This window comes from Monomorium pharaonis, chromosome 8, assembly GCF_013373865.1.
Source record: "Monomorium pharaonis isolate MP-MQ-018 chromosome 8, ASM1337386v2, whole genome shotgun sequence".
Lineage (NCBI taxonomy): Eukaryota > Metazoa > Arthropoda > Insecta > Hymenoptera > Formicidae > Monomorium > Monomorium pharaonis.
Window position 1 is genome coordinate 18,742,365 of NC_050474.1, and position 25,991 is coordinate 18,768,355.

The following is a 25,991-nucleotide window of genomic DNA, read 5'->3' on the forward strand; positions in this document are numbered from 1 at the left end:
ATTGAATAGATATTATTAAATAACTCATAATCACTCCAATAAACTGAAAAATAAATTTACTATATTTAATTCAAGAGCTATTGTTTACATTGCAATTCAAAATTAATTATTCATATATAGTAATAAACTAAATAAATTTTGTACTTACACCGCAAAATAGAGCATTGCTCATTTCAAAGAAATCGCAAGCCGTAAATGCTACTCGACGATGTTGAAGTTGACTCAAAAAGTCGTTGATTTCGTTTCTAACGCAATCTCGATCCAAATTTATGCGTAAGAAACTTTCTAAGATGACATAATTTAGATTGCAGTTGCTATTCCAATTACAATTTTGATCGTTGTCCAGGTTTTCCAATGGCGGTTGCATCTCTATACTTAATCGATGCCTTGCTCTGTTTAATTTATTAAGATCCACAGGTTTGCATTTCAGTACAATTGCGCATATGATTATCCCGGTCTTGTCGGATTCTTGACGTACAAGTGTACAAATCCAACATGTTAGACAAAATTGCAGGGCATGCAAAATCAAAATAACAATATTTGTAAATATATAATAGTAGTTAATATCATGTTTTTTCGCAACATATACGTAGATTCTAAATGATGAAGCTACGACCACAGTGAAACAGTTCGCCGAGTAGAGAAGGAGATATACACCGTAAATATCGTTTACCATAACGACAAGATCACAAATGCCTGCGTTACAAAATTTACAATTTGACTAGGTCTCAAAATTATTACTTCTTTATGGATTGTATTAAATTATATCGCGCACATAGGATTACATTATCAAATTAAGATACAACAGATAATATTTGCGGAAACTTACCGTAATGCAATTCTCTGATGCGTTTAATCTTGAGGGCGATCCATGATGCATTGGATAACTCGTTCAGTTGGCCAATCAATTTATTTATTGTTTTAAATCTGTAATACAGCACATAGACAACGATATCAAAGACGAAACTGTTGATCAATGATTGGATTAACATGCAGAAATACAGCAAGTCAGACATAATAGGATGATTTAAATATGTACAAGAGAGCTGCTTTATGTACACGATTAGTAATAAAAGACAGCAAACTAAAGTCACGAGAATCGCTACCACTTCTACGTTTTTTACTGGCTGGTTATTAATGTATGTTTCTTTTCTGATCTTTTGATCCAGTTTCTTTATTTTGTTCATCAGTTCCGGCCACTTGTCATACTGGCTGATTCCATGATAAACGTAGTAATAAGTCGACACGTAGCATATTATAACTGCTATAAAGAATACGATCCCGAATATAAGGTTGTCAAGAATAAAAACGTAATTAAAGAGGTGCATCGAGCCGTACACCATGTTAATTGAATACACGGCCAAATAAACGATACGTATGATTGTCGTCATTGCCTTGGAACAATTTCGAGGACGTGCCACGCCGACTCCTAGGAACCAAGAGATATATGATATAAGATATAAAATATGTTCTATCGATCGTGAATTGTCGTTTATAAACATATTGCTCTCCTTCATTTTCGCCTTTTATTTTCTACTCAATCGACATTTTGCAATGGCTGCTGATAACATTAAAACTCTTCGCGATATACAATATTTTTTTTTTAGAAAAAAGTAAAGTTCTTCTCCAACCAAAACACTTTTACAGTTGCGCGTCAATTCTTTCTGATCTTCACGTAACAATAAAGAACGATGTATTATTTGTGCAATTCTGAAATATTAGATTGTGTGCGATTGGCTGCTCTTTTTTATAAACGTAATGGTTTTTATCAATTTAACAGATCTAATAATATATACATTAATTGTACCCGTCATGTACAGACATTAGTAAGAAAAGATAATGGTCAATAATATAAGCTAAATAAAAGAAGTAAAACATATATTTAAAGTAGTATTTAAAAAACTTTACAACAATTTAGAGCTTTATCAGATTTAATTTTTTTTATTAGCAAATGTTTCCCTGTTTTAACAAACGTTAATACGCAATACAAAATTTAACGCAAGAAAATTAGATGCTGACAGTAAAATATTTTCAATAAATGTTGTACTAAGTTTTTGTGTAAATCTAATTTATTTACTTTTATGTTTAATTACTTTATTTAAATATTACAATTATTGGTATTAGGAATTAAAGAGTAGTGCGTCAAATCCCATGGGCAACAAAAATTTAAAAACTCCGTTTTTTAACGTATATGTAATATACCTGTGACGTGCAACAAACTAATGAACGTATCCTGAATATATGATAATCGTATCATTTAGAGAATTGAATGGAGACTATTAAATAAGTAATGGTCATTCCAATAAACTGAAAAATAAATTTACTTCATTTAATTGCTTCGCGAGATATTATTTATAATACAATGCAATTCAAGAAACGCTAACTTTATATAAATTGTAAATAAATAAAAAAATGTTGTACTTACACCACAGAACAGAGCATTGCTTATTTCAAAGAAATTGCAGGCTGTAAATGCTATTCGACGATGTTGCAGTTGAATCGAAAAGTCGTTGATTTCGCTTCTAACACAGTCTCGATCTAAGTTTCTACGCAAGAGATTTTCAATGATAACGTAACGTAGATTATGACTCCAATTAAACTTTTGCTTGTTATCCAAATCATCCAATTGTATTTCTAAACCCGATTGAATCCCTGTCTCGTGCAGAATGTCATAATTCACTGGTTTGCATTTTAATGTAACTGCGCTCATAATTATTCCAGTCTTGTCGGATTCTTGACACGTACGTGTACAAATCCAGCACATCACACCAAATTGCGTGGTACATAAAATCCAAGTTATAATACTTATCAATATAAAATAGAAGTTATCGTAATATTCCTTCACAACTACATAGATTCTGAACGGAGAAACTACGAGTGTGAGAAAGCAGTTCATCGTGTAAAGAAGGAGAGAAAGGCCATAAATATCATTTACCATGATAACGAGATCACAAACATCTGCATTACAAAATTTTTTGTTTTAAATATGTCTCAACATTATTACAATTTCTCCATAGATAATATTAAATTACATCTCACATCACATAGAATTACAATATTCAATTAGACAACAAAAGATAATATTCGCAAATCTTACCGGTATGCAATTCTCTGATGTGTTTAATCTTGAGTGCGATCCATAGCGCAGTGGTTGACTTATCCAATCGGCCAATTAATTTATTTATCGCTTGAAATCTATAATATAGCACATACACAACAATATTAACGACAAAACTGTTAATAAATGACTGGGCGGACATGTAGAAAAACACCAAATTGTATGCTAAAATTTCTACTGAATATATAAAGGAAAGCAGAATTTCTGCGATAAGCAGAAAAAGACAGCAAACAAGAGTCGCGAGAATCGCTACTACTACTGCCTTCTTTACTGGCTGGTCACTAATTTGTGTTTCTCCCCTGATTTTTTGATCAAGTTCCTTTATTTTGTCCATCAACTTTGGCCACTTGTCATATTGTTTGATTCCGTGATAAATGTAATAATACGTAGACACGTAGAACATCGCCTCGTTTACAAAATACATAAACGACAACATGTGGTTGGTGACGTTGTCGAAATCGAAAAGTTCAATCATGTTATACACCATGCTAATTAAAAACACGGCCAGATAAACGATACGTATAATTATCGTTACAACTTTGGAACATTTTCGCGGACGTGCAATACCGACGCCCATGAACCAAGACATGAATGATATTGGACCCAAAGTCTGCTCTATCGATGACGAATTGTTGTGTACTGGCACGTGAATTTCCTCCATTTTCGTATCTTATGTTCTGATTATTTGACGTTTTAAAAACCAATTTGACTAGTGATTACGTTAAAGCTCCTTACAATACCAAATATTAAAGTCTTTCTGAAGGCGAAACACTCTGAGAAACAGGAGTCGTAAATTTTCTCTGATGCGTCACATGAAAATAAGAAATAATGCATTACTTCTGCAATTCTGCAATATTGCTATTAACTGCATTAACCTCCTTTATAAACGTAATGTAGTGTTAAAAAATTAAATTGATCTTATAATATGAATATTAATCAGGCTCTCCATATGCAAATGTAATTTTTAAAAAACCATTGTCAATGATATAAGTCAATTAAGGATATTAAAAACCGGAAGTATAATACATATATTCTTAAATATCTGTGCTGTATTATTAAAAATATAATTTTTATACTGTAATAATTTAAACATTTACATTATTTTCTACCGTATCTTTATCAATATTTTTGCATAAATTAGTAACTTTGATGTTTCCCGTTTTACAAAAGAAACAATTATTTCGAATTTTTCCTTGCGCATATATGTGATAATTATATAGTCACACATTCTTGTATGGAAGTAGATTAATGAAACTAAAAAGAATACTATACACTACAATTCTTTTGCAATTATTATTTATATATTATAAAATATATTTATATATATTATAAAAAATGCAAAAAGAAATTTTTTTAATATAAAGATTCTTGTAAAAATAAAAATATATGTTACCCAAGTAAATTTTTAAAGAAAATTTTAACGGATTATAGTTTAAAAGCACCTCTTGTTGAAAAAATTTGAAACATGTCAAATGTAAAGATCAAAATAAAAAATTGTTACATAAACAATATTATTTTCTAATGTACATATATGTTGTTATAAAATTTATTATGAGTGACACACTCATAACGATAAGAAAGGTGTCAGTAACACCGATGACGTAAGTCGGTCAGCTGCAGCAGTCAGCATCGACTGGCAATAAAAAAAATACTATCATTACGCTAACACATTACGCTGACACATGGCCAGGAGAATATGTATGTTTATCGTTACCTTTAAGACTTTCCAGATAAACGTGAATCTCCAACGCCCAGAAACCAGAACACATATTGGACACAAAATGTGCTTTATCGAAAACAAGTTATCTTCCACTTGCATATGAATCTCTTCTTCCATTATCTTCTCGTATTTTCTTACCAATTAACACGTTTCACAAGCAAGTGTGAATTATATTAAAATTCCTCGCAATAGAGAATATTTTAGAGAAAAATAGTAAACCGTTCTAAAAGCAAAACACTAACAAACGTGCGAATTATAAATTTTCTCTGGTAATTTACGAAGAAAGAACGTATTATTTCTGAAGTTCTATAATATTAGATTGCTTGCTAGCTATTCCTCGTAATATGACCTTAATACATTATATCCATTTAATAACATAATTAAGCTTTAAAAAGATAATCAAGCTTGATACGTGTGCAAACAAGGAGAAAGACGAAATGATTAAATTATAATTTAATAATCGCAGTTGATTCGCATTTACCACCTATCATACTATTGCTATTCTTTTTGTTTCAACCATCAAAAACTTACAAATACTTACAAAAGTTTTAATAACAAAACTTGTATTATTGGTATTAGATTTAGGTATTTAATTATTGGAAATTAAAAAGTATCAAAGTGTATTAAATCTCATAAACAACAAAAATTTCAAAACTGTTTTTGAACATACATGTAATATACATGTGACGTGCAACAAACTAATGAACGTATCCTAAATACATAATATTCGTGTCACTCAGAGAATTGAATGGAGATTATTAAATAAGTAATGATCATTCCGATAAACTGAAAAATAAATTTGCTTTATTTAATTGCTTTAAAAGACATTATATAAAATGCATTGCAATTCAATAAATGCTAACTTTACAAAAGTTGTAAAAAAGTAAATAAATTTTATACTTACACCACAGAACACAGTATTGCTTATTTCAAAGAAATTGCAGGCTGTAAATGTGACTCGACGATGTTGCAGTTGAATCGAAAAATCATTGATTTCGCTTCTAACATAGTCTCGATCTAGGTTTCTACGCAAGAGATTTTCAATGATAACGTTACTTAAATTATGTCTCCAATTAAATTTTTGCTTGCTATCCAAGTCTTCCAATTGCATTTCTAGACCCGATTGAATCCCCGTCGCATGTAGTATGTCATGATTCACTGGTTTGCATTTTAGTACAATTGCGCACATAGTTATTCCAGTCTTGTCAGATTCTTGACGCGCGAGTGTACAAATCCAGCACATCACACCAAATTGCGTGGTACATAAAATCCAAACAAAAATATTTATTAATATATAAAAGTAGTAGTTATAGTATTCTTTCACAACTATATAGATTCTGAACAGAGTAGCTAGCACCATGATAAAGCAGTTCGCTGCGCAGAGCAGAAGATGAAGGCCGTAAATATCGTTTACCATGATAACGAGATCACAAACATCTGCATTACAAAATTTACGATTTAAATATGTCTCGGTATTATTACAATTTCTCCATTGATAATATTAAAGTACGTCTCACAACACAAAGGATTACAAAATCGAGAAAACAAAAGATAACATTCACAAACTTACCGGTATGCAATTCTCTAATGCGTTTAATCTTGAGTGCAATCCATGGCGCAGTGGACGATGTATCCAATTGGTCAATTAGTTTATTTATCGCTTGAAATCTATAATATAGCACATAGACAACAATATCAAAAACATAACTGTTTATTAGTGACTGGGCGAGCATATAGAAAAACAGCAACTTGGATGCTAAATTGTTCTGTGAATATATAAAATAAAACAGAATGTGTATGATCGGCACGAAAGGACAACAAGCGAATGTTGTGAGAATTGCTACAACTTCGGCCTTCTTTACTGGCTGATCACTAATGTACATTTCTCTCCTGATTTTTTGATCGAGTTCCTTTATTTTGTCCATCAGCTTAGACCACTTGTTATATTGCCTGATTCCGTGATAAATATAGTAATACGCCGACACGTAGCACATCACCTTGTTCATAAAATATATGATCGAGAACATGTTACTGTAAAAATGGGTGACGGTAACGAAATTGAGGAGGTAAATCACGTTGCACACCATGGTAACTGAACACACAGCCAGATGAACGATACGTATAATTATCGTTACAACCTTGGAACATTTTTGCGGACGTGCAATACCGGCGCCCATGAACCAAGACGTGTATAATATTGGACGTAAGGTCTGCTCTACTGACGGCGAGTTGTCATATACCGGCACATGGATTTCCTTCATTTTTGTTTCCTATCTTTTAGTCAATTGACGTTTTAAAATTAAATTTGACTACTGTTTATATTAAAGTCTCTTGCAATACTAAATATTTTATAGATAAAATATTATAAAGAATAAAATATTGACTTTCTGGAAGAGCAAAACACTCTGACAAGCAAGTCTCGTAAATTCTCTCGGATGCGTCACATAACAATAAAGAATGATGTATCACTTTTGCAATTCTGCAATGTAGCATACAATTCTGTCCTCTTTTATAAACGTAAAGCAATTTGATAAATTAAATAGATCTAACGAAATAAATATTAATCTGCCTTATCATGTGCAAATGTAATTAAAAAATGACAATCGGCAATGATATGATCCAATTACGTGTATTAAAAATTAAAATTATTATATGTACATTTTTAAATAAATGTGCTGTATTATTTAAAAAACTTTTTTTTACTGCAGTAATTTAAATAATTAAATTACCTTCTGCCATATGTTTACCAATATTTTATAATAAATTAGTAATTTCTACGTTTTTTTGTTACAATCATTTAATGGTTTTTTTTGCGTAAGGATATGTACACCACATATTGCTGAAAATAAATTAAAGAAATTTAAAAAATACTCTAAACAACAATTTTTTTCCAATCAATATTTATATATTATAAGATATATATATTTAAAAGTTTAAAAATTGCTAAAAATCATTTAATACATAACAGATATTTTTAGAAATAATGTAATAATCAACCAAATTTTTAATGATAATCATTGTTTTAAACATAACCGATTATGGTCAAAAGTACTTCTAATCGAAAAAATTTGAAACTTGTTAAATATAAGAACAAAATAAAAGATTGATATATAAACAATATTATTTTATAATGTACATGTATGTAATTATTATAACATTTTAATTTAAAAATATATTAAACATATATTATTAACAATTTTTTTGAATATATGTTATAAAAGCGTTGAAAACATTGACTACAAAAATAACATAATCTTAAAAATTTATTACAAAAATTAACAAACTAGTTAAACTTGAAGTTTACAGTAATGCCTCTTGAGTACACTTGCGAAATTTTGTTAAAACATTTACGTTTAATATATGCAACATATTTTTCATTAAACGCTCACAATTGGTATTTTAAAGCACAAATAAGGTACTTAAACTATTAAATTCAATTATTTTTTATTACAAATTTGCATATTTATTAATAATTGTAATAATCCATGTCTAATAATAATTTAACTTTTTATTAAGCAAATCTTATACTTTAAAATCATATATTATCAGTGCATTTACCGTGGTCTACAATAAAATGCCTTTTTGTATTAAAACTTGTGAACTCATATTACAAACGTCTTAAAAAAGAAGCGTTTAAAAATTATAATTTTATTATTTAATTATTTTGTTATAAAATATTACTATGCTTTAATAACAGCAATCGATTCGCATTTGCCTTCCTTACATACGCTATTCTTTCTGTTTTAATCTAAACGTCAAAAATACATTAAAAAATTTTAATATCAAAACTTGATAACAATTTATAAATTTCATAAGATTTATTTCTTATAATTATCAATTTTCCATTTTAAAAACTGTTTGTCAATACACAATGTAAATTTAACGCAAAATCCTATGCGTTTGCAGATCCCAAATATTTTTGAACATTATACTAGGTTTCAGTACACATTTCTCTAAATCATTTACTCTATATTTAATTACTTTATTAAATATTGCAATTATTGGTATTTGAAAGTAAGGAATATCAAAGTGCTTCAAATCTAAGAAGCAGCAAAAGTTTGTAAATTTTGTTTCTTAATGTGCATAATACTTATGGAATAAACAACAAATTGATAAACGTATCCTGAATAGAGTATAAGATATTTATATCACTCAGAAAATTGAATGGAGATTATCAAATAAGTGATGATCACTCCGATAAACTGAAACAAAAGTTTATTTTATTTAATTGCTTCGAGAGCTGTTATTTGCCTTGCAATTCATAAGTAATTAATATTACATAAATTATAAAAAAGTAAATAAATTTAGTACTTACACCACAAAACAAAGCATTGTTCATTTCGAAGAAATCACAGGCCGTAAATGCTACTCGACGATGCTGCAGTTGCAGCGAAAAGTCATTGATCTCATTTCTGACATACTCTCTGTCCAGGTCTCTGCGCAAGAGATTTTCTATGATGACATAATTTAGTTTTAGATTGTTAGTACAATTACATATTTGTTTGCCGTTCAGGTCTTTTAATTGTACCTCTAGACCTGATTTAATTCTTATCTCGTGTAGTATGTCATAATTCAGAGGTTTAGATTTCAGTACAATTGCACATATAATTATCCCAGTCTTGTCAGATTCTTGACGCACAAGTGTGCAAATCCAACACATCAAACCGAATTGGATAGTATACAAAATCCAAATTATATTATGTATAAACAAATAATGGTAGAAGTTATAATATTCTTTTACAACTATATAGTTTGTGAACAAAGTAGCTACGATCGTGGTAAAGCAATTCGCCGCGCAGAGAAGGAAATAAAGGCCGTATATGTCGTTTACCATGATGACGAGATCACAAGCATCTGCATTTCAGAATTTACGATTCGATTACGTCTCGGTATTATTACGATTTCTACGTAGACAATATTAAATTACATTGCACACCACATAAAATTAGAATTCCGAATTACAAAATAAAAGATATGTATATAATATTTGCAAATCTTACCGGCATGTAATTCTCTGATGCGTTTAATCTTGAATGCCATCCATGGCACACTGGACAACTTCAATTGACTAATTAATTTATTTATTGTTTGGAATCTGTAATATAGCACATAGACAACAGCATCAAAGACGAAACTGTTAATCAACGACTGAGCTAAAATGTAATAAAACAAAGAGCCGGACCAAGCAACGTCCTTCGAATGTAGAAAGAAAGACCAGATATGTACAATAAACAAAAGAAAACAGCAAGCAAATGTTGCGAGAATCGCTACTACTTCTGCTTTTTTTACTGGCTGGTCATTAATGTGTGTTTCTCTCCTGATTCTTTGATCAAGCTCTTCTATTTTGTCCATCAGCATTAGCCACTTGTCGTATTGCCTGATTCCGTGATAAAGAATGTAATACGCCGACACGTAGCATGTAACAATGTTCATGAGAAATACAAGCAGAAATATGTGATTGTAAAAATTGGAGACACTAACGAAATAGAGGAGATCAATCACATTGTACATCATGCTAACTGAACACACGACCAGATGAACGATACATGTAACTGTCGTGACAACTTTGGAACATTTTCGCGGACGTGCAATACCGATGCCCATAAACCATGACGTGTATGATATTGGACGTAAGATCTGCTCTATCGGTGGCGAGTTGTCGTGTATTGGCACACGAAATTCCTCCATTTTTGTCTCTTGTCTTCTAGTTATGTGACGTTTAAAAAAAAAACAAATTTTATTACTGATTACGTTAAAGCTCCTTGCAATACTAAATATTGAAGTCTTTCTGGAAGTAAATTCTGACAAATTGGCGGCGTCGCAAATTTTCTCTGATGCGTCACAATAAAGAAAGACGTATTACTTCTGCACTTTTGCAATATTGCATGCTATTAGCTGTTCTCCTTCATAAACGTAATGTGGTTTTAATAAATTAAATTGATCTTATAAAGTAAATATTAATGAAGCTTACCATGTGCAAAGGAAAACAATCGTTAATGATATGAGTCAACTAAGGATATTAAAAATCAAAAGCGTAATATATATTTTTTTTTAAGTAAATGTGATGTATTATTAAAGAAATAATTTTTTATACTGCAATAGTTTAAACATTTAAATTATTAAAATGGCTTTGTGTATGAAAACTTGTAAACTCATATTACAGACGTCTTAAAAAAGAAGCTCTTAAAAATTATAATTTTATTATTTTACTATTTTATTACAAAATATTACTATGCTTTAATAACAGCATCGATTCGCATTTGTTTCTTTGTTACATATGCTATTCTTTTTTTTTTAATCTAAATGTCAAGAATACATTGAAAATTTTTAATATCGAAGTATCAAAATAATAACAATTTATAAATTTCACAAGACTTATTTCTTATAATTATCAATTTTCCATTAAAAAAATTACTTGTCAATACGCAATGTAAATTTAACGCAAAATCCTATGTGTTTGTAAATCTCAAAATATTTTTGGACATTATACTACGTTTCTCTACACATCTCTCTAGATCATTTACACTACATTTAATTACTTTATTAAATACTGCAATTATTGGTATTGAAAATTAAGGAATATCAAAGTGCTTCAAATCTAATAGGTAGCAAAAGTTATAAAATTTCGTTTTTAAATGTGCATAATACCTATGGCATAAAAAACAAATTGATAAACGTATCTTGAATAGAGTATATGATATTTATATCACTCAGCGAATTGAATGGAAATTATCAAATAAGTGATGATCACTCCGATAAACTAAAACAAAAGTTTATTTTATTTAATTGCTTCGAGAGTTGTTATTTGCATTGCAATTCATAAGTAATTAATAACACATAAATTATAAAAAAATAAATAAATTTTGTACTCACACCACAGAATAGTGCATTGCTCATTTCGAAAAAATTGCAAGCCGTAAAGACTACTCGGCGATGTTGCAGTTGCAGCGAAAAATCATTGATCTCGTTTCTGACATATTCTCTGTCCAAGTCTCTACGCAAGAGATTTTCTGATGATGACATAATTTAGATTGTTAGTACAATTACAATTTTGCTTGCTGTTCAGGTCTTTTAATTGTACCTTTATACCTGATTTAATTCTTGTCTCGTGTAATATGTCATAATTCAGAGGTTTACATTTCAGTACAATTGCGCATATAATTATTCCAGTCTTGTCAGATTCTTGACGCACAAGTGTGCAAATCCAACACATCAAACCGAATTGCATAGTATATAAAATCCAAATTATATTATTTGTCAACATATAATGATAGTAGTTATAGTATTCTTTCGCAACTATGTAGTTTGTGAACAAAGTAGCTACGATCGTGGTAAAGCAATTCGCCGCGCAGAGAAGAAAATGAAGGCCGTACATGTCGTTTACCATAATGACGAGATCACAAACATCTGCATTTCAGGATTTACAATTTGATTACGTCTTGATATTATTACAATTTCTTCGTAGACAATATTAAATTACATCGCATCACATAAGATTACAATATCGAATTACACAAAACAAAAAATATATATAATATTTGCAAATCTTACCGGCATGTAATTCTCTGATGCATTTAATCTTGAATGCCATCCATTGCGCACTGGACGACTCCAATTGACCAATTAATTTATTTATTGTTTGGAATCTGTAATATAGTACATAGACAACAGCATCAAAGACGAAACTGTTAATCAACGACTGGGCTAAAATGTAATAAAACAAACAGTCGGACAAATAAACGTCCTTCAAATGTATAAAGAAAGACCAGATATGTACAATAAACAAAAGAAAACAGCAAGAAAATGTTGCGAAAATTGCTACTACTTCTGCTTTTTTACTGGCTGGTCATTAATGAGTGTTTCTCTCCTGATTCTTTGATCGAGCTTTTTTATTTTGTCCATCAGCTTTAGCCACTTGTTGTATTGCCTGATTCCATGATAAAAAATGTAATACGCCGATACGTAGCATGTAACCATGTTCATGAAGAATATGTACAGAAATATGTGATTGGACTTATTAATGCTACTAACACTAACAAAATAGAGGAGATCAATCACGCTGTACACCATGCTAACTGAACACACGACCAGATGAACGATATATATAATTGTTGTGACAACTTTAGAACATTTTCGCGGACGTGCAATACCGATGCCCATAAACCATGACGTATATGATATTGGACGTAAGATCTGCTCTATCGATGGCGAGTTGTCGTGTATTGGTAAATGCAATACCTCCATTTTCGTCTCTTATTTCTTAGTTATTTGACGTTTAAAAAAAACGAATTTTATTACTGATTACATTAAAGCTCCTTGCAATACTAAATATTGAAGTCTCTCTAGAAGTAAAACATTCTGACAAACTGGCGGCGTCGCAAATTTTTTCTGATACGTCACAATAAAGAATAATGTACTGCACTTTTGCAATATTGAATGCTATTAGCAGTTCTCCTTCATAAACGTAAAGTGGTTTTAATAAATTAAATTGATCTTATAAAGTGAATATTAATCAAGCTTACCATGTGCAAAGGAAAACAATCGTCAATGATATGAGTCAATTAAAAATATTAAAAACCGAAAGCGTAATATATATATTTTTAAATAAATGTGCTGTATTATTAAAGAAATAATTTTTTATACTGCAATAGTTTATATTATTTTCTACCGTATGTTTACAAATATTTTTACATAAATTAGTAACTTTTACGTTTTTCTTTTTACAAAAAAAGTTATTATTTCGCGGTTTTGCTTAAGCATATATGAAAATAATATTAAATTTTATCGAATTTTAATCAATGTTTTGCAAATAAATATAGTTTTCCGCAATACTAAAAATTTTGTAGAAAGAAAATATTGAAATTTTTCTGAAGCCACTTTTACAATTATTCTGTAAATTTTTCTTAACGTACTGTAACTTCTTCTTGTCGAAATACGTCATGTAACATAAAAGATGATCTAATGCATCAACAAGTCTGCAATACTAGATTGAAAGCGATTAGTTGCTCTTGTTTACAAGCGTAACCCAGTTTTGATATATTTGATAAGATAATTATTAATAATTCTTGTCACATTCAAACACAAATGAGAAAAGATAATGATCAATGGTATAATAAGCCGCAAGTATAAAACAAAAAAAAAATTAAATTCAACGCATTTTTAAAGTATCTACTATATTACATTAAATATTAAAAAATAATTGTTTAATGCTGTAATAATTTAAATATTAAAATTATTTCCTACCATATTAATAATATTTTTTACATAAGTTATTGACTATTTCTTATATTTTCATCGTTACAGAAGAGACTATCACTCGGGCTTTTGTTTATAACGTGTATGTTAGACATTAATAAAAATAAATTAAATAAAAATTTAAAAAATACCACAAACAACAATTTTTGACAGTTAATATTTATGTTCTATTAAATGTGCTAAAATTTAGAAACGTGCAACGCCCAAGAACCAGTGTACGATATTAAACATAAGATGTGCTCTATTGGCAGCGATTTGTCTACTGGCACATAGATCCGTTCCGTTTTTGTCTTCTATTTTCTAGCTAATAGATATTTTGAAAACGAGTACGATAACTAGTTACATTATGGCTTACGATACGCGATATGCGAATCGGTTGCTGTTATTAAAGCATAGTAATATTTTATAACAAAATAGTTAAATAATAAAATTATAATTTTTAATTGCTTCTTTTTTAAGACGTTTGTAATATAAGTTCACAAGTTTTTATACAAAAAAGCATTTTATTGTAGACTAGAGTAAATGCACTGATTGAATGATTTTAAAGTATAAGATTTGCTTAATCAAAATTTAAATTATTATTAAACATGGATTATTACAATTATTAATAAAAATGCAAATTTGTAAAAAATATTTGAATTTAATAAGTTAAGTGCCTAATTTTTGCATTAAAATACCAATTGTGAGCGTTTAATAAAAAATATGTTACATATATTAAACGTAAATGTTTTAACAACATTGCATAAACAACAAATTGATAAACGTATCTTGAATAGAGTATACGATATTTGTATCACTCAGAGAATTCAATGGAGATTATCAAATAAGTGATGATCATTCCGATAAACTGAAACAAAAGTTTATTTCATTTAATTGTTTCGAGAGCTGTTATTTGCATTGCAATTCATAAGTAATTAATATTACATAAATAATAAAAAAATAAATAAATTTTGTACTCACACCACAGAACAGTGCATTGCTCATTTCGAAAAAATTGCAAGCCGTAAATGCTACTCGACGATGTTGCAGTTGCAGCGAAAAATCATTGATCTCGTTTCTGATACACTCTCTGTCCAGGTCTCTGCGCAAGAGATTTTCTATGATGCCGTAATTTAGATTGCTAGTACAATCAAAACTTTGCTTGCTGTTCAGGTCTTCCAATTGTACCTCTAGATCTAATTGAATTCTTGTCTCGTGTAATATGTCAAAATTCACAGATTTATATTTCAATGCAATTGTACATATAATTATCCCAGTCTTGTTAAATTCTTGACACGCAAGTGTGCAAATCCAGCACGCCAGACCAAATTGCGTAGTATATAAAATACAAACTATATTATTTATAAATAAATAGTAATAGATGTTATCGTAGTATTTCTTTACGACCACCATGTAGATTCTGAACAGAGTAGCTACGACCATAGCAAAGCAGTTCGCCGCGCAAAGAAGAAGATGAAGCCCATAAATATCGTTTACCATGATGACGAGATCACAAACATCTGCATTACAAAACTTAATTTGATTATATCTCGATGTTACTTCTCCATAGATAATATTAAATTACGTCTCACAGATTATAAAATTCCAATATTAATTTAAAAACAAAAGACAATATTCGCAAATATTACCGGCATGCAATCTTCTGATGCGTCCAATCTTGAGTGCGATCCATGAAGCACTGGGTGACTTATTCAATTGGCTAATCAATTTATTTAGCGTCTTAAATCTATAATACAGCACATAAACAACAACATCGAAGACGAAACTGTTAATCAACGATTGGGCTAAAATAATGTAAAACAGAATGTCGGACAAGAAAATGTAATGTGAATGTATGAAGCCATACAAGTTGTGGACAATAAGCAAGAAAGGACAGAAAGCAAAAATCGTGAGAATCGCTGCTACTGCCTTCTTTACTGACTGATTATTAACGTTTGTTTCTCTTTTGATCTTTTGATCAAGCTCCTTTATTTTGTCCATTAACTTTGGCCACATGTCATATTGCCTGATTCCGTGATAAAGAAAATAATACGCCGATATATAACACATCGCAAAGTTCATAAAGTATATAAGCATAAATATGTGACTGTCAAAATTGGCGATGCTACTGAAATTGAGGAGATCAATCACGTTGTACACTACGCTAACTGAACACACAGCTAGACGAACGATACGTATAATTATCGTTACAATCTTGGGATACTTCCGCGGACGTGCAATGCCGACGCCCATGAACCAAGACGTGTATGATATTGGACGTAAGATCTGCTCTATCGACGGCGAGTTGTCATATACTGGCACATGGATTTCCTCCATTTTCATCTTCTATTTTTTAATTAATTGACGATTTAAAAACAAATTTGACTAGTGATCACAGTAAAGTTCTTTGCAATACTAAATATTTTGTAGGTAAAGTATTGAAGACTTTCTGGAAGCAAAACACTCTGACAAGCAGGCGTCGTAAATTCTCTCTGATGCGTCATGTAATAATAAAGAATGATGTATTACTTCTACAATATTGCGTGCTATTAACTGTCCTCTTTCATATACATAATGCAGTTTTAATAAATTAAATAGATCTAATAAAATAAATATTAATCAATTTCGCCATAGGCAAATTAATTTAAAAAGAGCAATTGTCAGTGATATAAACTAATTAAGTACATTAAAAATTAAAATTGTCATTAATATTGGCAACATATGTATATTTTATTAAACGTTCATATTTTAAAGAATTAAGTATTTAAATTTTTTAATTTAATTATTTCTATTATATAAAACTGCATTTTTATTAATAATTGTAATAATCCATACCTATTCATAATTTTATCTTTTACTAAACATACCTTATATTTTAATATGTTTCAATTAGTGCATTTATTTTCTCGTGATCCATAATATAATGCTTCTCTGTATTAAGACTTGTAAACTTATATCACAAATATATTAAAAAGAAAACATCTAAAAGTTATTATACTTTTATTATTAAGCTATTATTAAGCTTTTGTTATTAAATTATTGCTGTACTTTGATAACAACAATCGATTTGCATTCTCTTTTTTTTTACATATTACCATTCTTTCTGTTTCTGTCTAAATGTCAAGTATATTTAAAATAGTATTAATATCAACACTTGTTAACAATTTATAAATTTCGTAAAATTTCTTTTAATTATCAAGTTTTCATGTTAAAAAATCTGTCAATACAAAATGCAAATTTAAAAAAATCTATGCGTATCTAGACCTCAAAATATTTCTAATAAATCTTATTCTACATTTCTGTACGGATATATTTAATTTATATACTCTATATTTAATTGCTTCATTCAATATTGCAATTAATGGTATTAGAAATGAAGAAGTATTAAAGTGCTTCGAATCTAACAAACAACAAAAGTTTCAAAATTTTGTTTTTAAATGTATGTAATATACCTGTGGCATAAACAGCAAATTGATAAACATATCCTAAATAGAACATGCGATATTCGTATCACTAAGAGAACTGTATGGAGATTATCAAATATGTGATGATCGCTCCAATAAACTAAAAAATAAATTTACTTTATTTAATTGCTTTGTGAGCTGTTATTTACATTACAATTTATAAGTAATTAATATTACATCAATTATAAACAAGTAAATAAATTTAGTACTTACACCACAGAACAGTGCATTGCTCATTTCGAAGAAATCACACGCCGTAAATGCTACTCGACGATGCTGCAGTTGAATCGAAAAGTCATTGATCTCGTTTCTGACATATTCTCTGTCCAGATCTCTGCGCAAGAGATTTTCTATGACGACATAATTTAGATTGTTAGTACAATTACAATTTTGCTTGCTGTTCAAGTCTTTTAATTGTATCCCTAGACCTGATTTAATTCTTGTCTCGTGCAGTATGTCATAATTCAGAGGTTTACATTTCAGTACAATTGCGCATATAATTATCCCAGTCTTGTCAGATTCTTGACGCGCAAGTGTGCAAACCCCACACATCAGACCAAATTGCATAGTATACGAAATCCAAATTATACTATTTATCAACAAATAATGGTAGTAATTATAGTATACTTTCGCAACTACATAGATTCTGAACAGAGCAGATACGATCGTGATAAAGCAGTTCGTCGCGCAAAGAAGAAAATGAAAGCCGTATATGTCATTTACCATGATGACGAGATCACAAGCATCTGCATTTCAGAATTTACAATTCGATTACATCTCAGTATTATTACGATTTCTCCGTAGACAATATTAAATTATATCGCACCACATAAGATTACAATATCAAATTACACAAAACAAAATATATAATATTTGCAAATCTTACCGGCATGTAATTCTCTGATGCGTTTAATCTTGAATGCCATCCACAACGCACTGGACGACTCCAAATGACCAATTAATTTATTTATTGTTTGGAATCTGTAATATAGCACATAGACAACAGCATCAAAGACGAAACTGCTAATCAACGACTGAGCTATAATGTAATAAAACAAAGAGTCGGACCAAGAAACGTCCGAATGTATAAAGAAAGACCAGATGTGTGTAATAAACAAAAGAAAACAGCAAGCAAATGTCGCGAGAATCGCTATTACTTCTGCTTTTTTTACTGGCTGGTCATTAATGTGTGTTTCTCGCCTGATTCTTTGATCGAGCTCTTTTATTTTGTCCATCAGCATTAGCCACTTGTCGTATTGCCTGATTCCGTGATAAAGAATGTAATACGCCGACACGTAGCACGTAACAATGTTCATGAGAAATATAAACAGAAATATGTGATTGTAAAAATTGGCGACACCAACAAAATTAAGGAGTTCAATCATGTTGTACACCATGCTAACTGAACACACGACCAGATGAACGATACATATAATTATCGTGACAACTTTGGAACATTTTCGCGGACGTGCAATACCGATGCCCATGAACCATGACGTGTATGATATTGGACGTAAGATCTGCTCTATCGATGGCGAGTTGCCGTGTATTGACACACGAAATTCCTCCATTTTCGGCTCTTGTCTTCTAGTTATTTAACATTTAAAAAAACAAATTTCACTACTGATTAAAGCTCCTTGCAATACTAAATATTGAAGTCTTTCTGGAAGTAAAACATCCTGACAAACTGGCGGCGTCGCAAATTTTCTTTGATGCGTCACAATAAAGAATGATGTATTACTTCTGCACTTCTGCAATATTGCATGCTATTAGCAATTCTCCTTCATAAACCTAATGTGGTTTTAATAAATTAAATTGATCTTATAAAGTGAATATTAATCAAGCTTGCCATGTGCAAAGGAAAACAATCGTCAATGATATGAGTCAATTAAAGATATTAAAAACCGAAAGCGTAATGTATATATTTTTAAATAAACGTGCTGTATTATTAAAGAAATAATTTTGTATACTGGAATAGTTTAAACGTTTATATTATTTTTTACCGTATGTTTACAAATATTTTTACATAAATTAGTAACTTTTACGTTTCTCTTTTTACAAAAAATGTTATTATTTTGCTTACGCATATATATAAAAATAATATCAAATTTTATCGAATTTTAATCAGTGTTTTGCAAATAAATATAATTTTTCGCAGTACTAACAATTTGGAAGAAAGAAAATAGTGAAATTTTTCTGGAGTCAAAACATTTTTACAATTATCCTGTAAATTGATATATTTAATAAAAAAATATTAATAATGTTTATCACAAATTCAAACACAAATAAGAAGAGATAATGATCAATAGTATAATAAGCCGCAAGTATAGAACAGAAAAAATGTTAAATTCAATGTATTTTTAAAGTATCTACTATATTATATTATATATTAAAAAATAATTGTTTAATGCTGCAATAATTTAAATATTTAAATTATTTCCTACCATATTAATAATATTTTTTACATAAGTTATTGACTATTTTTTACATTTTTACCGTTACAGAAGAGACTATCACTCAGGTTTTTACTTACAATGTGTATGTTATACGTTAATAAAAATAAATTGAATAGAAATTTAAAAAAATATCACAAACAACAACTTTTGGCAGTTAATATTTATGTCTTATTAAATGTGCTAAAATTTAGAAACGTGCGACGTGCAATGTGCAACGCCAACGCCCAAGAATCAAATGTACGATATTGAACATAAGATGTGCTCTATTGGCAGCGAGTTGTCTACTAGATCTGCTTCATCTTTGTCTTCTATTTTCTAGCTAATAGACATTTTAAAAACGAGTATGGTAGCTGGTTACATTATGGCTTTACGATACTGAATATTTTGTATGTACATAATCTTTAAGAGTAGATAAGGTCTTGATTATAGATAAATATCATAAATAAAGTCTTTCTTGAAACACACTCTAGACATCTTTCTAGACGTCACATAACAATAAAGAATGATGTTCTTACTTCTGCAATTTTTCAATATTACATTGCATGCCATTAGCTACCACACTCCATAAACATAATGCCGTTTTATAAATTAAATCTAATAAAATATATATTAGCTAATTAAAGATCTTGAAAAGCAAAATTAAATTTATTCTTAGATAGATCTGCTGTATTGGACCAAATCCCATGGTCAAAACGTTGTGAGATTGTAATACACAATAAAATATTGCCAGTTCGTCGACTCTTAATCTACTCATTATTTGAAATTATACTTACACCACCAAACAGAACATTGCTCATTAAAAAAAAATTGTAAGCCGTGAATGCTACTCGGTGCTGTTGCGGTTGAATTGAAAAGTCATTGATCTCGTTTCTGACACAGTTTCGATCCAGATTTCTGCGCAAGAGATTTTCCATGACAACATAATTCAAATTGTGATTGCTACTGTAATTAGAATTTTCCTGTCCGAGTTTTCCAATGGCAAATGCACCTCTAGATTGCATCAATTCCTTGCCTCAAGTAATGTATCATTATTCATAGGTTTTATTTTAATGCAATGACGCATATTATCCCAATCTTGTCGGATTCTCGACGCACAAATGTACAAATCCAGCATATCAAACTAAATTGCACGATATATGTAATCCAAAAGATATTACTTTTTAATATAAACCCGATTCCGTAAACAAGACCTTGGATTAGACTAAATACTGAACAGTGAAATCACGATCATAGTAAAGCAGTTCATCGAGCAAAGGAAGAGATGGAGGCCGTAAATATCATTTATCATGATAACTGGATTATAAATATCTGCATAACAGAATTTGATTCCACTATATCTTAATGTCATCGTAATTTCTTTATAAATTCAATTAAATTACATCTCGTTCTACATAAATATCGAAGTATAATATAAAAGACAATATCCGCAAAAACTTACGTAATAGATTTCTCTGAGGCATTTAATCTTGAATGTAATCCGTGGCATGTCAGAGAACTCATCCAACTGGCCAATTAATTCATTTATCATTCGGTATCTGTAATACAATATATAAACAATAATGTCAAAGACAAAGCTATTCATCATCTACTGGGCTAACTCGTAGTAAAGCATTAAGTTGTCCATTAAAACGTCATATAAATGTATAATGTAATACAGAGTGTGCAGAATCAGCGACAAAGGACACAAACCAAACGTCGCTACAATCGCTAGCGTTATATTTTACTGGCCGCTCAGGCATTAATGTTTCCTTCCGGATTTTCTGATCGAGCGCTTTCATTCTGCTCAGTAACTTCAGCCACTGTATTGACTGAACCCCCGATAAATGCAGTAATATGTGGATACATAAACTATCAACAAGTACACAAGGTTCATAAACTTGAATGTCGCCTTCAAGAGCAAAGAAGATATCGTCAGTGAAAAAATATGTTATGTCGTATACCAAACTAATAGAACATATGACCAAGTCAATTATAAATAAAATCATTGTGACACTCTTGGGGCATTTGCGCGGACGTGCAATGTCAACGCCTAACAGCCAGGAGGTGTACGATATTGGACGTAAAACGCGTTCTATCGACGGCGAGTTGTCGTCTACTGGTGCACAGATCTCTCCATTTTCGCCTCTTACCTTTTTTTGTAGATCGACGTGAACAAGAATTACGTTATACTTTCTCACGCAAAATATTTTGTAGGAAGCAGTGAAGTTTTTCAGGAAGCAAAACACTACAAGCGCATGAATTCTCCCTGATATTTTACGTAACAATAAAGAACGACGTATTACTTCTGCAATTCTACAATATTAAATTACATGTTATTAACTGTATTTCTTTATAAATATAATGCGGTTTAATATAATTTAAACAAAATTAATGTAATTAATTAATTAATTTCATTAAGTAAAATAAAATGTAAAGCAAGATAGAGGTCAATGATATAAGCCAATTAAGAAAATTGGAAAAATTAAATTAAATTTATCTTTAAATATAAATACACGTACATTCTGCATTACTGTTTTATTAAAAAATCAATTATATTATATGTAATGATTTAAGGATTTATTTATATTTAATAAATTAAACATTTAAAATATTTTATATTATATGTCTATTAAGATATTTTGAATAAATCAGTGACCATTCCTTTAATTTAATAGAAAAAAAAATCGTGACTTTCTTGTGCGACAATATATATTAAAGCAAAATAAATTCATTGAGTATAAACAGAATAAAACAAATTATACATTTTTTAACAGATAAGATATATATACTATTAACAAATTACCGATGCAAGCTGCACACAGCTTTCATTTAGATTGTAAAGAGAAATAGAGTTATAGAGAAATTGAATGCAGATTATTATACAAGTGAATTGTAGAAAAGAACTATATTACGAAAAATTCATTTTTTTATATGCAATAATTTAAATGCTTTTCATATGCAATAAATTAAACATTTAAATTATTTTGCATTGTATGTTTACGAAGATTTTTTACATAAATAAGATTTTTTTATAAATCAGTAACCGTTCTTTTAACGTATTACAAAAAGAAATTTTTCATGGTTTTTTTATGCGACAATATACACGTTCATTAATACAAAATAAATTTATTGAAAATGAACAGAATATTACAACAATAATTTCTTTTAACAAGTAATATTTTTGTATATATACTCATCATAAATTACCAGTACAAGTTGCATTCTGTTTTTGTTTAAATCTTCGGGTTACAAACCAAATTGAATGAAAATTATCAAATATGTGAAGATTACTCCGAGGAACTAAAAAATAAGTATATTTTAATTAATTGCTTTGAGATCTATTTATATCAAAATTCGGAAGTAGCTAAAAATTTATGTAAATTTTACATAAATCGTATAAGTAAATATTATACTCACACCACAGAACAGATTATTGTTCATTTCGAAGAAATCGCAGGCCGTAAATGATACTCGACGATGTTGCAGTTGAATAAAAAAGGCATTAATTTCGTTACTGACATGATCCCGAGCCAAAATTTTACGCAAAAGATTTTCCATAACAACGTAATTCCAATCGCCACTGTTACTCCCATTAAAATTTTGCTCGCTGTCCGCGTCTTCCAATGGCGGTCGTACCTCTAAACTCAATTGATTCCTGATATCGTTCGGTTTATCAAACTTCGTAGATTGGTACTTTAGTGCAATTGCGCACATAATTGTCTTGGTTTTCTCGAATTCTTGACCCGCGAGTTTGCAAACCCAGCAAATTACACCAAATTGAATAGTGTACACAACCGAAATCATGTAATATATCAATGCTCTCACATAGGTACTATTTATGAAATATACGTACCCAAAGTATAGTGTAGTCGTTACAATAGAGAAGCAATTTACCGAGAAAAGAAGAAGATAAAGACCGTGAATATTGCTTATCACAATAGCTAGGTCATAAATATCTGCATAACAAAATTCTAAATCACATCTCAATATTACCACAATATTTGTAGACTCTATAAAACTGCATTTCGCGCCACATGAACTTACATTATCTAATTTCAAAACAACAAGTAATATTCGACACAACTTACCGTTATGTAATTCTCTAATGCGTCTAATTTTGTGCGAGATCAATGTCTCATCAGATAGCTCATCCAAATGACCGAGCATCTTATTTATCATTTTATATCTGTAATAAAGCACGTAAACGACAACACCGAAGAAGAAGCTGTTGATCGTCGACTGTGCCATCATGTAAGAAAAAGGACGACTTTCAATCGCAACGTAATTTGAAGTCAAAAAGTCATATAGGTAGAGTACAATCGGGATCAAAGGGAAACACACAAAAGTCATAAGAATCGCTACTGCTTCCATGACTTTTACTGGTTCATCATTCATGTGTGTTTTTTTTCGGATTTTTCGATCAAGCTCCTTTATTTTGTCCATCAGCTCTGGCCACGTGTTATACTGTCTGATTCCGTGATAAATGTAATAATATGTCGCCACGAAGTATATCATCCTCTCTATGAGCCAGCCGATTCGTATTACTGAATCCATAGAAAAATCCAAACCGGTTTTATAAATGGACCGTGTTAGAATCATTGTACATATGACCAAGTGAATGATACGTATGATTATCGTCACAAACTTTGGACATTTTAGCGGATGTGCAATCCCCACGCCCATGAACCAAGACGTGTAAGATATTGGACGCAAGGTGTGCTCTATCGATGGCAAGTTATGTACTGGCATACGAATCTCCTCCATTTTCTATTATTTTCTTGCTAATAGACGTTTTGCAAACGAGTGCTGATTACATCAAAACTCCTTGGTACACAAGATATTTTGTAGACAGGATAGTAATATTCTTCTCTGAACACTTTAGCAAGCGCACGTTTTGAATTCTGCTTGATACTGCGTATAACAATTTTACAATAGAAAGACCAGAGTCACGCATGACATGCGTGTACGCACCCACACGCACACATATACATACGGGCAACGCACACGTACAAAATGAATATGCGTATATATGTATGTACCTGGAGTACGTGACTCCAGGCTGCGATCTCTAGGTGTTGTCACGTACCAACTCAGGGTGTCACCATCCTAATCACCTAACAAAAAAGCCATTACAAAAAGCGATAGCTATCGTTATACGACTTTTGTTGGGACGTGCAGGCACGTCAAACTATCCAAGGCGTCTATGATCCTCCTGCGGCCGTCTTATCTCATTATGCCGTTTCCATCAATTCGTTTTATCTTGAATGCATCAACGAAAAAATTATTTACCGCGGTCATCAACACACAAAAAAATGGATCTTGCTGCAAGTAAATTCTATTCTTGAACGCTATATGCCTTGACATAACTGTTGAATGCTGTGCTAAACTAAAAATGTTCTTTTACATCAATAATAAATAGATTTGTATAAAGCATATTTTATTCTTAAAATGAATATTATTCACCACTATGTGGTGTGTTTCTTGTGAACAAAATACACTTTCTGGACAAAACCGACTCGCCAAGAGTGCCGAAAGAACAAAGATTTTGTCATCGACATGTAATACTAGACTGAAAGGCACTGATCATATCCTACACAAAATAATTGTACACGATTAGAATATTCTACACAATTATATTGTACACAAAAAAATTATACGTCGAAAAACTGCGTCCAGTAAATTATTTTTCTACGCATAATATATCCGTGTACAATATTTAATTCAAGGTTAATTCTTGTGGGCAGTATTTCCACATACAATATTTTGTGTACAATATATTTGTGTAGAATATTCTGATCGTATACAATCATTTTGTGGAAAATATGATCAGTGCCGACTGAAACGTGTTAGTCATAAAAGTAATCGAGAAAAATGAAAATAAAATTGTAAAAACATTTAAGAAAAATAGTATGTTTAAATTAAACTCATTAAGAAAAAAATTACATTTAATGTAAGTACATTTCAGTGTTAAATTAATGCAATTTTATTGTTTAATTAAATCAAACTTTGTTTTAATTTAT

At 30.2% G+C, this 25,991-nt stretch overlaps 8 protein-coding genes, 1 long non-coding RNA gene and 1 pseudogene across 18 annotated transcripts in view; 1 reads left to right on the plus strand and 9 right to left on the minus strand.

Moving 5' to 3' along the window:
• The window catches only part of LOC105833168, a 448,328-nt gene that overhangs the window by 288,005 nt on the left and 134,332 nt on the right, over nt 1-25,991 (plus strand). The window lies entirely within an intron of this gene.
• On the minus strand, nt 113-1,785 carry LOC105837874. Of its 2 annotated transcripts, none has more exons than XM_028191803.2 (2): nt 830-1,785; nt 113-468 (listed from the first exon to the last, which is right to left on the minus strand). In XM_028191803.2, exons 1-2 carry the CDS (start codon nt 1,515-1,517, stop codon nt 128-130), a joined length of 1,029 nt encoding a protein of 342 aa, XP_028047604.1. In that variant the 5' UTR covers nt 1,518-1,785; the 3' UTR covers nt 113-127. The 2 variants fall into 2 exon arrangements, with proteins under 2 accessions (XP_028047604.1, XP_028047605.1); XM_028191804.2 differs by having other exon boundaries at nt 113-696.
• On the minus strand, nt 1,929-3,805 carry LOC105837921. 3 transcript variants are annotated; one of them, XM_012683112.3, is made up of 3 exons: nt 3,098-3,805; nt 2,426-2,958; nt 1,929-2,307 (listed from the first exon to the last, which is right to left on the minus strand). In XM_012683112.3, the coding sequence occupies exons 1-3, from the start codon at nt 3,777-3,779 to the stop codon at nt 2,254-2,256; spliced, it is 1,269 nt and encodes a 422-aa protein (XP_012538566.1). In that variant the 5' UTR covers nt 3,780-3,805; the 3' UTR covers nt 1,929-2,253. The 3 variants fall into 3 exon arrangements, with proteins under 3 accessions (XP_012538566.1, XP_036146826.1, XP_036146825.1); XM_036290933.1 differs by having other exon boundaries at nt 1,929-2,733; XM_036290932.1 differs by having other exon boundaries at nt 1,929-2,958.
• Nucleotides 4,689-7,749, minus strand: LOC105837909. Of its 3 annotated transcripts, none has more exons than XM_036290954.1 (3): nt 6,409-7,749; nt 5,743-6,050; nt 4,689-5,624 (listed from the first exon to the last, which is right to left on the minus strand). In XM_036290954.1, the coding sequence occupies exons 1-3, from the start codon at nt 7,097-7,099 to the stop codon at nt 5,571-5,573; spliced, it is 1,053 nt and encodes a 350-aa protein (XP_036146847.1). In that variant the 5' UTR covers nt 7,100-7,749; the 3' UTR covers nt 4,689-5,570. The 3 variants fall into 3 exon arrangements, with proteins under 3 accessions (XP_036146847.1, XP_012538544.1, XP_028047606.1); XM_012683090.3 differs by having other exon boundaries at nt 5,743-6,275; XM_028191805.2 differs by having other exon boundaries at nt 4,689-6,050.
• LOC105837895 lies at nt 8,059-10,551 on the minus strand. 2 transcript variants are annotated; one of them, XM_012683066.3, is made up of 3 exons: nt 9,839-10,551; nt 9,154-9,692; nt 8,059-9,040 (listed from the first exon to the last, which is right to left on the minus strand). In XM_012683066.3, the coding sequence occupies exons 1-3, from the start codon at nt 10,524-10,526 to the stop codon at nt 8,987-8,989; spliced, it is 1,281 nt and encodes a 426-aa protein (XP_012538520.2). In that variant the 5' UTR covers nt 10,527-10,551; the 3' UTR covers nt 8,059-8,986. The 2 variants fall into 2 exon arrangements, with proteins under 2 accessions (XP_012538520.2, XP_028047602.2); XM_028191801.2 differs by having other exon boundaries at nt 8,060-9,692.
• Nucleotides 11,610-13,489, minus strand: LOC118646957 (annotated as a pseudogene).
• On the minus strand, nt 13,635-16,450 carry LOC105828039. 2 transcript variants are annotated; one of them, XM_028191930.2, is made up of 3 exons: nt 15,722-16,450; nt 15,054-15,592; nt 13,635-14,940 (listed from the first exon to the last, which is right to left on the minus strand). In XM_028191930.2, exons 1-3 carry the CDS (start codon nt 16,413-16,415, stop codon nt 14,887-14,889), a joined length of 1,287 nt encoding a protein of 428 aa, XP_028047731.1. In that variant the 5' UTR covers nt 16,416-16,450; the 3' UTR covers nt 13,635-14,886. The 2 variants fall into 2 exon arrangements, with proteins under 2 accessions (XP_028047731.1, XP_036146828.1); XM_036290935.1 differs by having other exon boundaries at nt 13,635-15,592.
• LOC105828050 lies at nt 17,563-19,509 on the minus strand. Of its 2 annotated transcripts, XM_036290945.1 has the most exons (3): nt 18,423-19,509; nt 17,750-18,282; nt 17,563-17,636 (listed from the first exon to the last, which is right to left on the minus strand). In XM_036290945.1, the coding sequence occupies exons 1-3, from the start codon at nt 19,105-19,107 to the stop codon at nt 17,586-17,588; spliced, it is 1,269 nt and encodes a 422-aa protein (XP_036146838.1). In that variant the 5' UTR covers nt 19,108-19,509; the 3' UTR covers nt 17,563-17,585. The 2 variants fall into 2 exon arrangements, with proteins under 2 accessions (XP_036146838.1, XP_036146837.1); XM_036290944.1 differs by lacking the exon at nt 17,563-17,636 and having other exon boundaries at nt 17,668-18,282.
• Nucleotides 19,716-25,991, minus strand: part of LOC118644168 — a 203,069-nt gene continuing 196,793 nt past the window's right edge. Inside the window, exon 5 of the long non-coding RNA XR_004964305.1 lies at nt 19,716-21,527. This is a non-coding gene — a long non-coding RNA (uncharacterized LOC118644168). The remainder of the gene's footprint in view (nt 21,528-25,991) is intronic.
• On the minus strand, nt 22,992-25,894 carry LOC105831797. 2 transcript variants are annotated; one of them, XM_028192390.2, is made up of 3 exons: nt 24,060-25,894; nt 23,389-23,927; nt 22,992-23,271 (listed from the first exon to the last, which is right to left on the minus strand). In XM_028192390.2, the coding sequence occupies exons 1-3, from the start codon at nt 24,733-24,735 to the stop codon at nt 23,218-23,220; spliced, it is 1,269 nt and encodes a 422-aa protein (XP_028048191.2). In that variant the 5' UTR covers nt 24,736-25,894; the 3' UTR covers nt 22,992-23,217. The 2 variants fall into 2 exon arrangements, with proteins under 2 accessions (XP_028048191.2, XP_036146814.1); XM_036290921.1 differs by having other exon boundaries at nt 23,389-25,894.

What these genes read in the sequence shown, in the direction of transcription:
- LOC105828039 (XM_036290935.1), bottom strand. Translation starts at nt 16,415, where the DNA reads ATGAAAATGGAGGAAATCCATGTGCCAGTATATGACAACTCGCCGTCG. An exon ending in CATCAGAAGATTGCATGCCG is followed by an intron (nt 15,593 to 15,721) that starts GTAATATTTGCG and finishes TTTGTAATGCAG; the next exon opens with ATGTTTGTGATCTCGTCATC.
- LOC105831797 (XM_036290921.1), bottom strand. Translation starts at nt 24,735, where the DNA reads ATGGAGGAGATTCGTATGCCAGTACATAACTTGCCATCGATAGAGCAC. An exon ending in ACAATAATCTGTTCTGTGGT is followed by an intron (nt 23,272 to 23,388) that starts GTGAGTATAATA and finishes CTTATTTTTTAG; the next exon opens with TTCCTCGGAGTAATCTTCAC.
- LOC105837909 (XM_012683090.3), bottom strand. Translation starts at nt 7,099, where the DNA reads ATGAAGGAAATCCATGTGCCGGTATATGACAACTCGCCGTCAGTAGAG. An exon ending in CATTAGAGAATTGCATACCG is followed by an intron (nt 6,276 to 6,408) that starts GTAAGTTTGTGA and finishes TTTGTAATGCAG; the next exon opens with ATGTTTGTGATCTCGTTATC. An exon ending in GCAATACTGTGTTCTGTGGT is followed by an intron (nt 5,625 to 5,742) that starts GTAAGTATAAAA and finishes TTTATTTTTCAG; the next exon opens with TTTATCGGAATGATCATTAC.
- LOC105837921 (XM_036290932.1), bottom strand. Translation starts at nt 3,779, where the DNA reads ATGGAGGAAATTCACGTGCCAGTACACAACAATTCGTCATCGATAGAG. An exon ending in CATCAGAGAATTGCATACCG is followed by an intron (nt 2,959 to 3,097) that starts GTAAGATTTGCG and finishes TTTGTAATGCAG; the next exon opens with ATGTTTGTGATCTCGTTATC.
- LOC105828050 (XM_036290944.1), bottom strand. Translation starts at nt 19,107, where the DNA reads ATGGAGGAATTTCGTGTGTCAATACACGGCAACTCGCCATCGATAGAG. An exon ending in CATCAGAGAATTACATGCCG is followed by an intron (nt 18,283 to 18,422) that starts GTAAGATTTGCA and finishes TCTGAAATGCAG; the next exon opens with ATGCTTGTGATCTCGTCATC.
- LOC105837895 (XM_028191801.2), bottom strand. Translation starts at nt 10,526, where the DNA reads ATGGAGGAATTTCGTGTGCCAATACACGACAACTCGCCACCGATAGAG. An exon ending in CATCAGAGAATTACATGCCG is followed by an intron (nt 9,693 to 9,838) that starts GTAAGATTTGCA and finishes TCTGAAATGCAG; the next exon opens with ATGCTTGTGATCTCGTCATC.
- LOC105837874 (XM_028191804.2), bottom strand. Translation starts at nt 1,517, where the DNA reads ATGAAGGAGAGCAATATGTTTATAAACGACAATTCACGATCGATAGAA. An exon ending in CATCAGAGAATTGCATTACG is followed by an intron (nt 697 to 829) that starts GTAAGTTTCCGC and finishes TTTGTAACGCAG; the next exon opens with GCATTTGTGATCTTGTCGTT.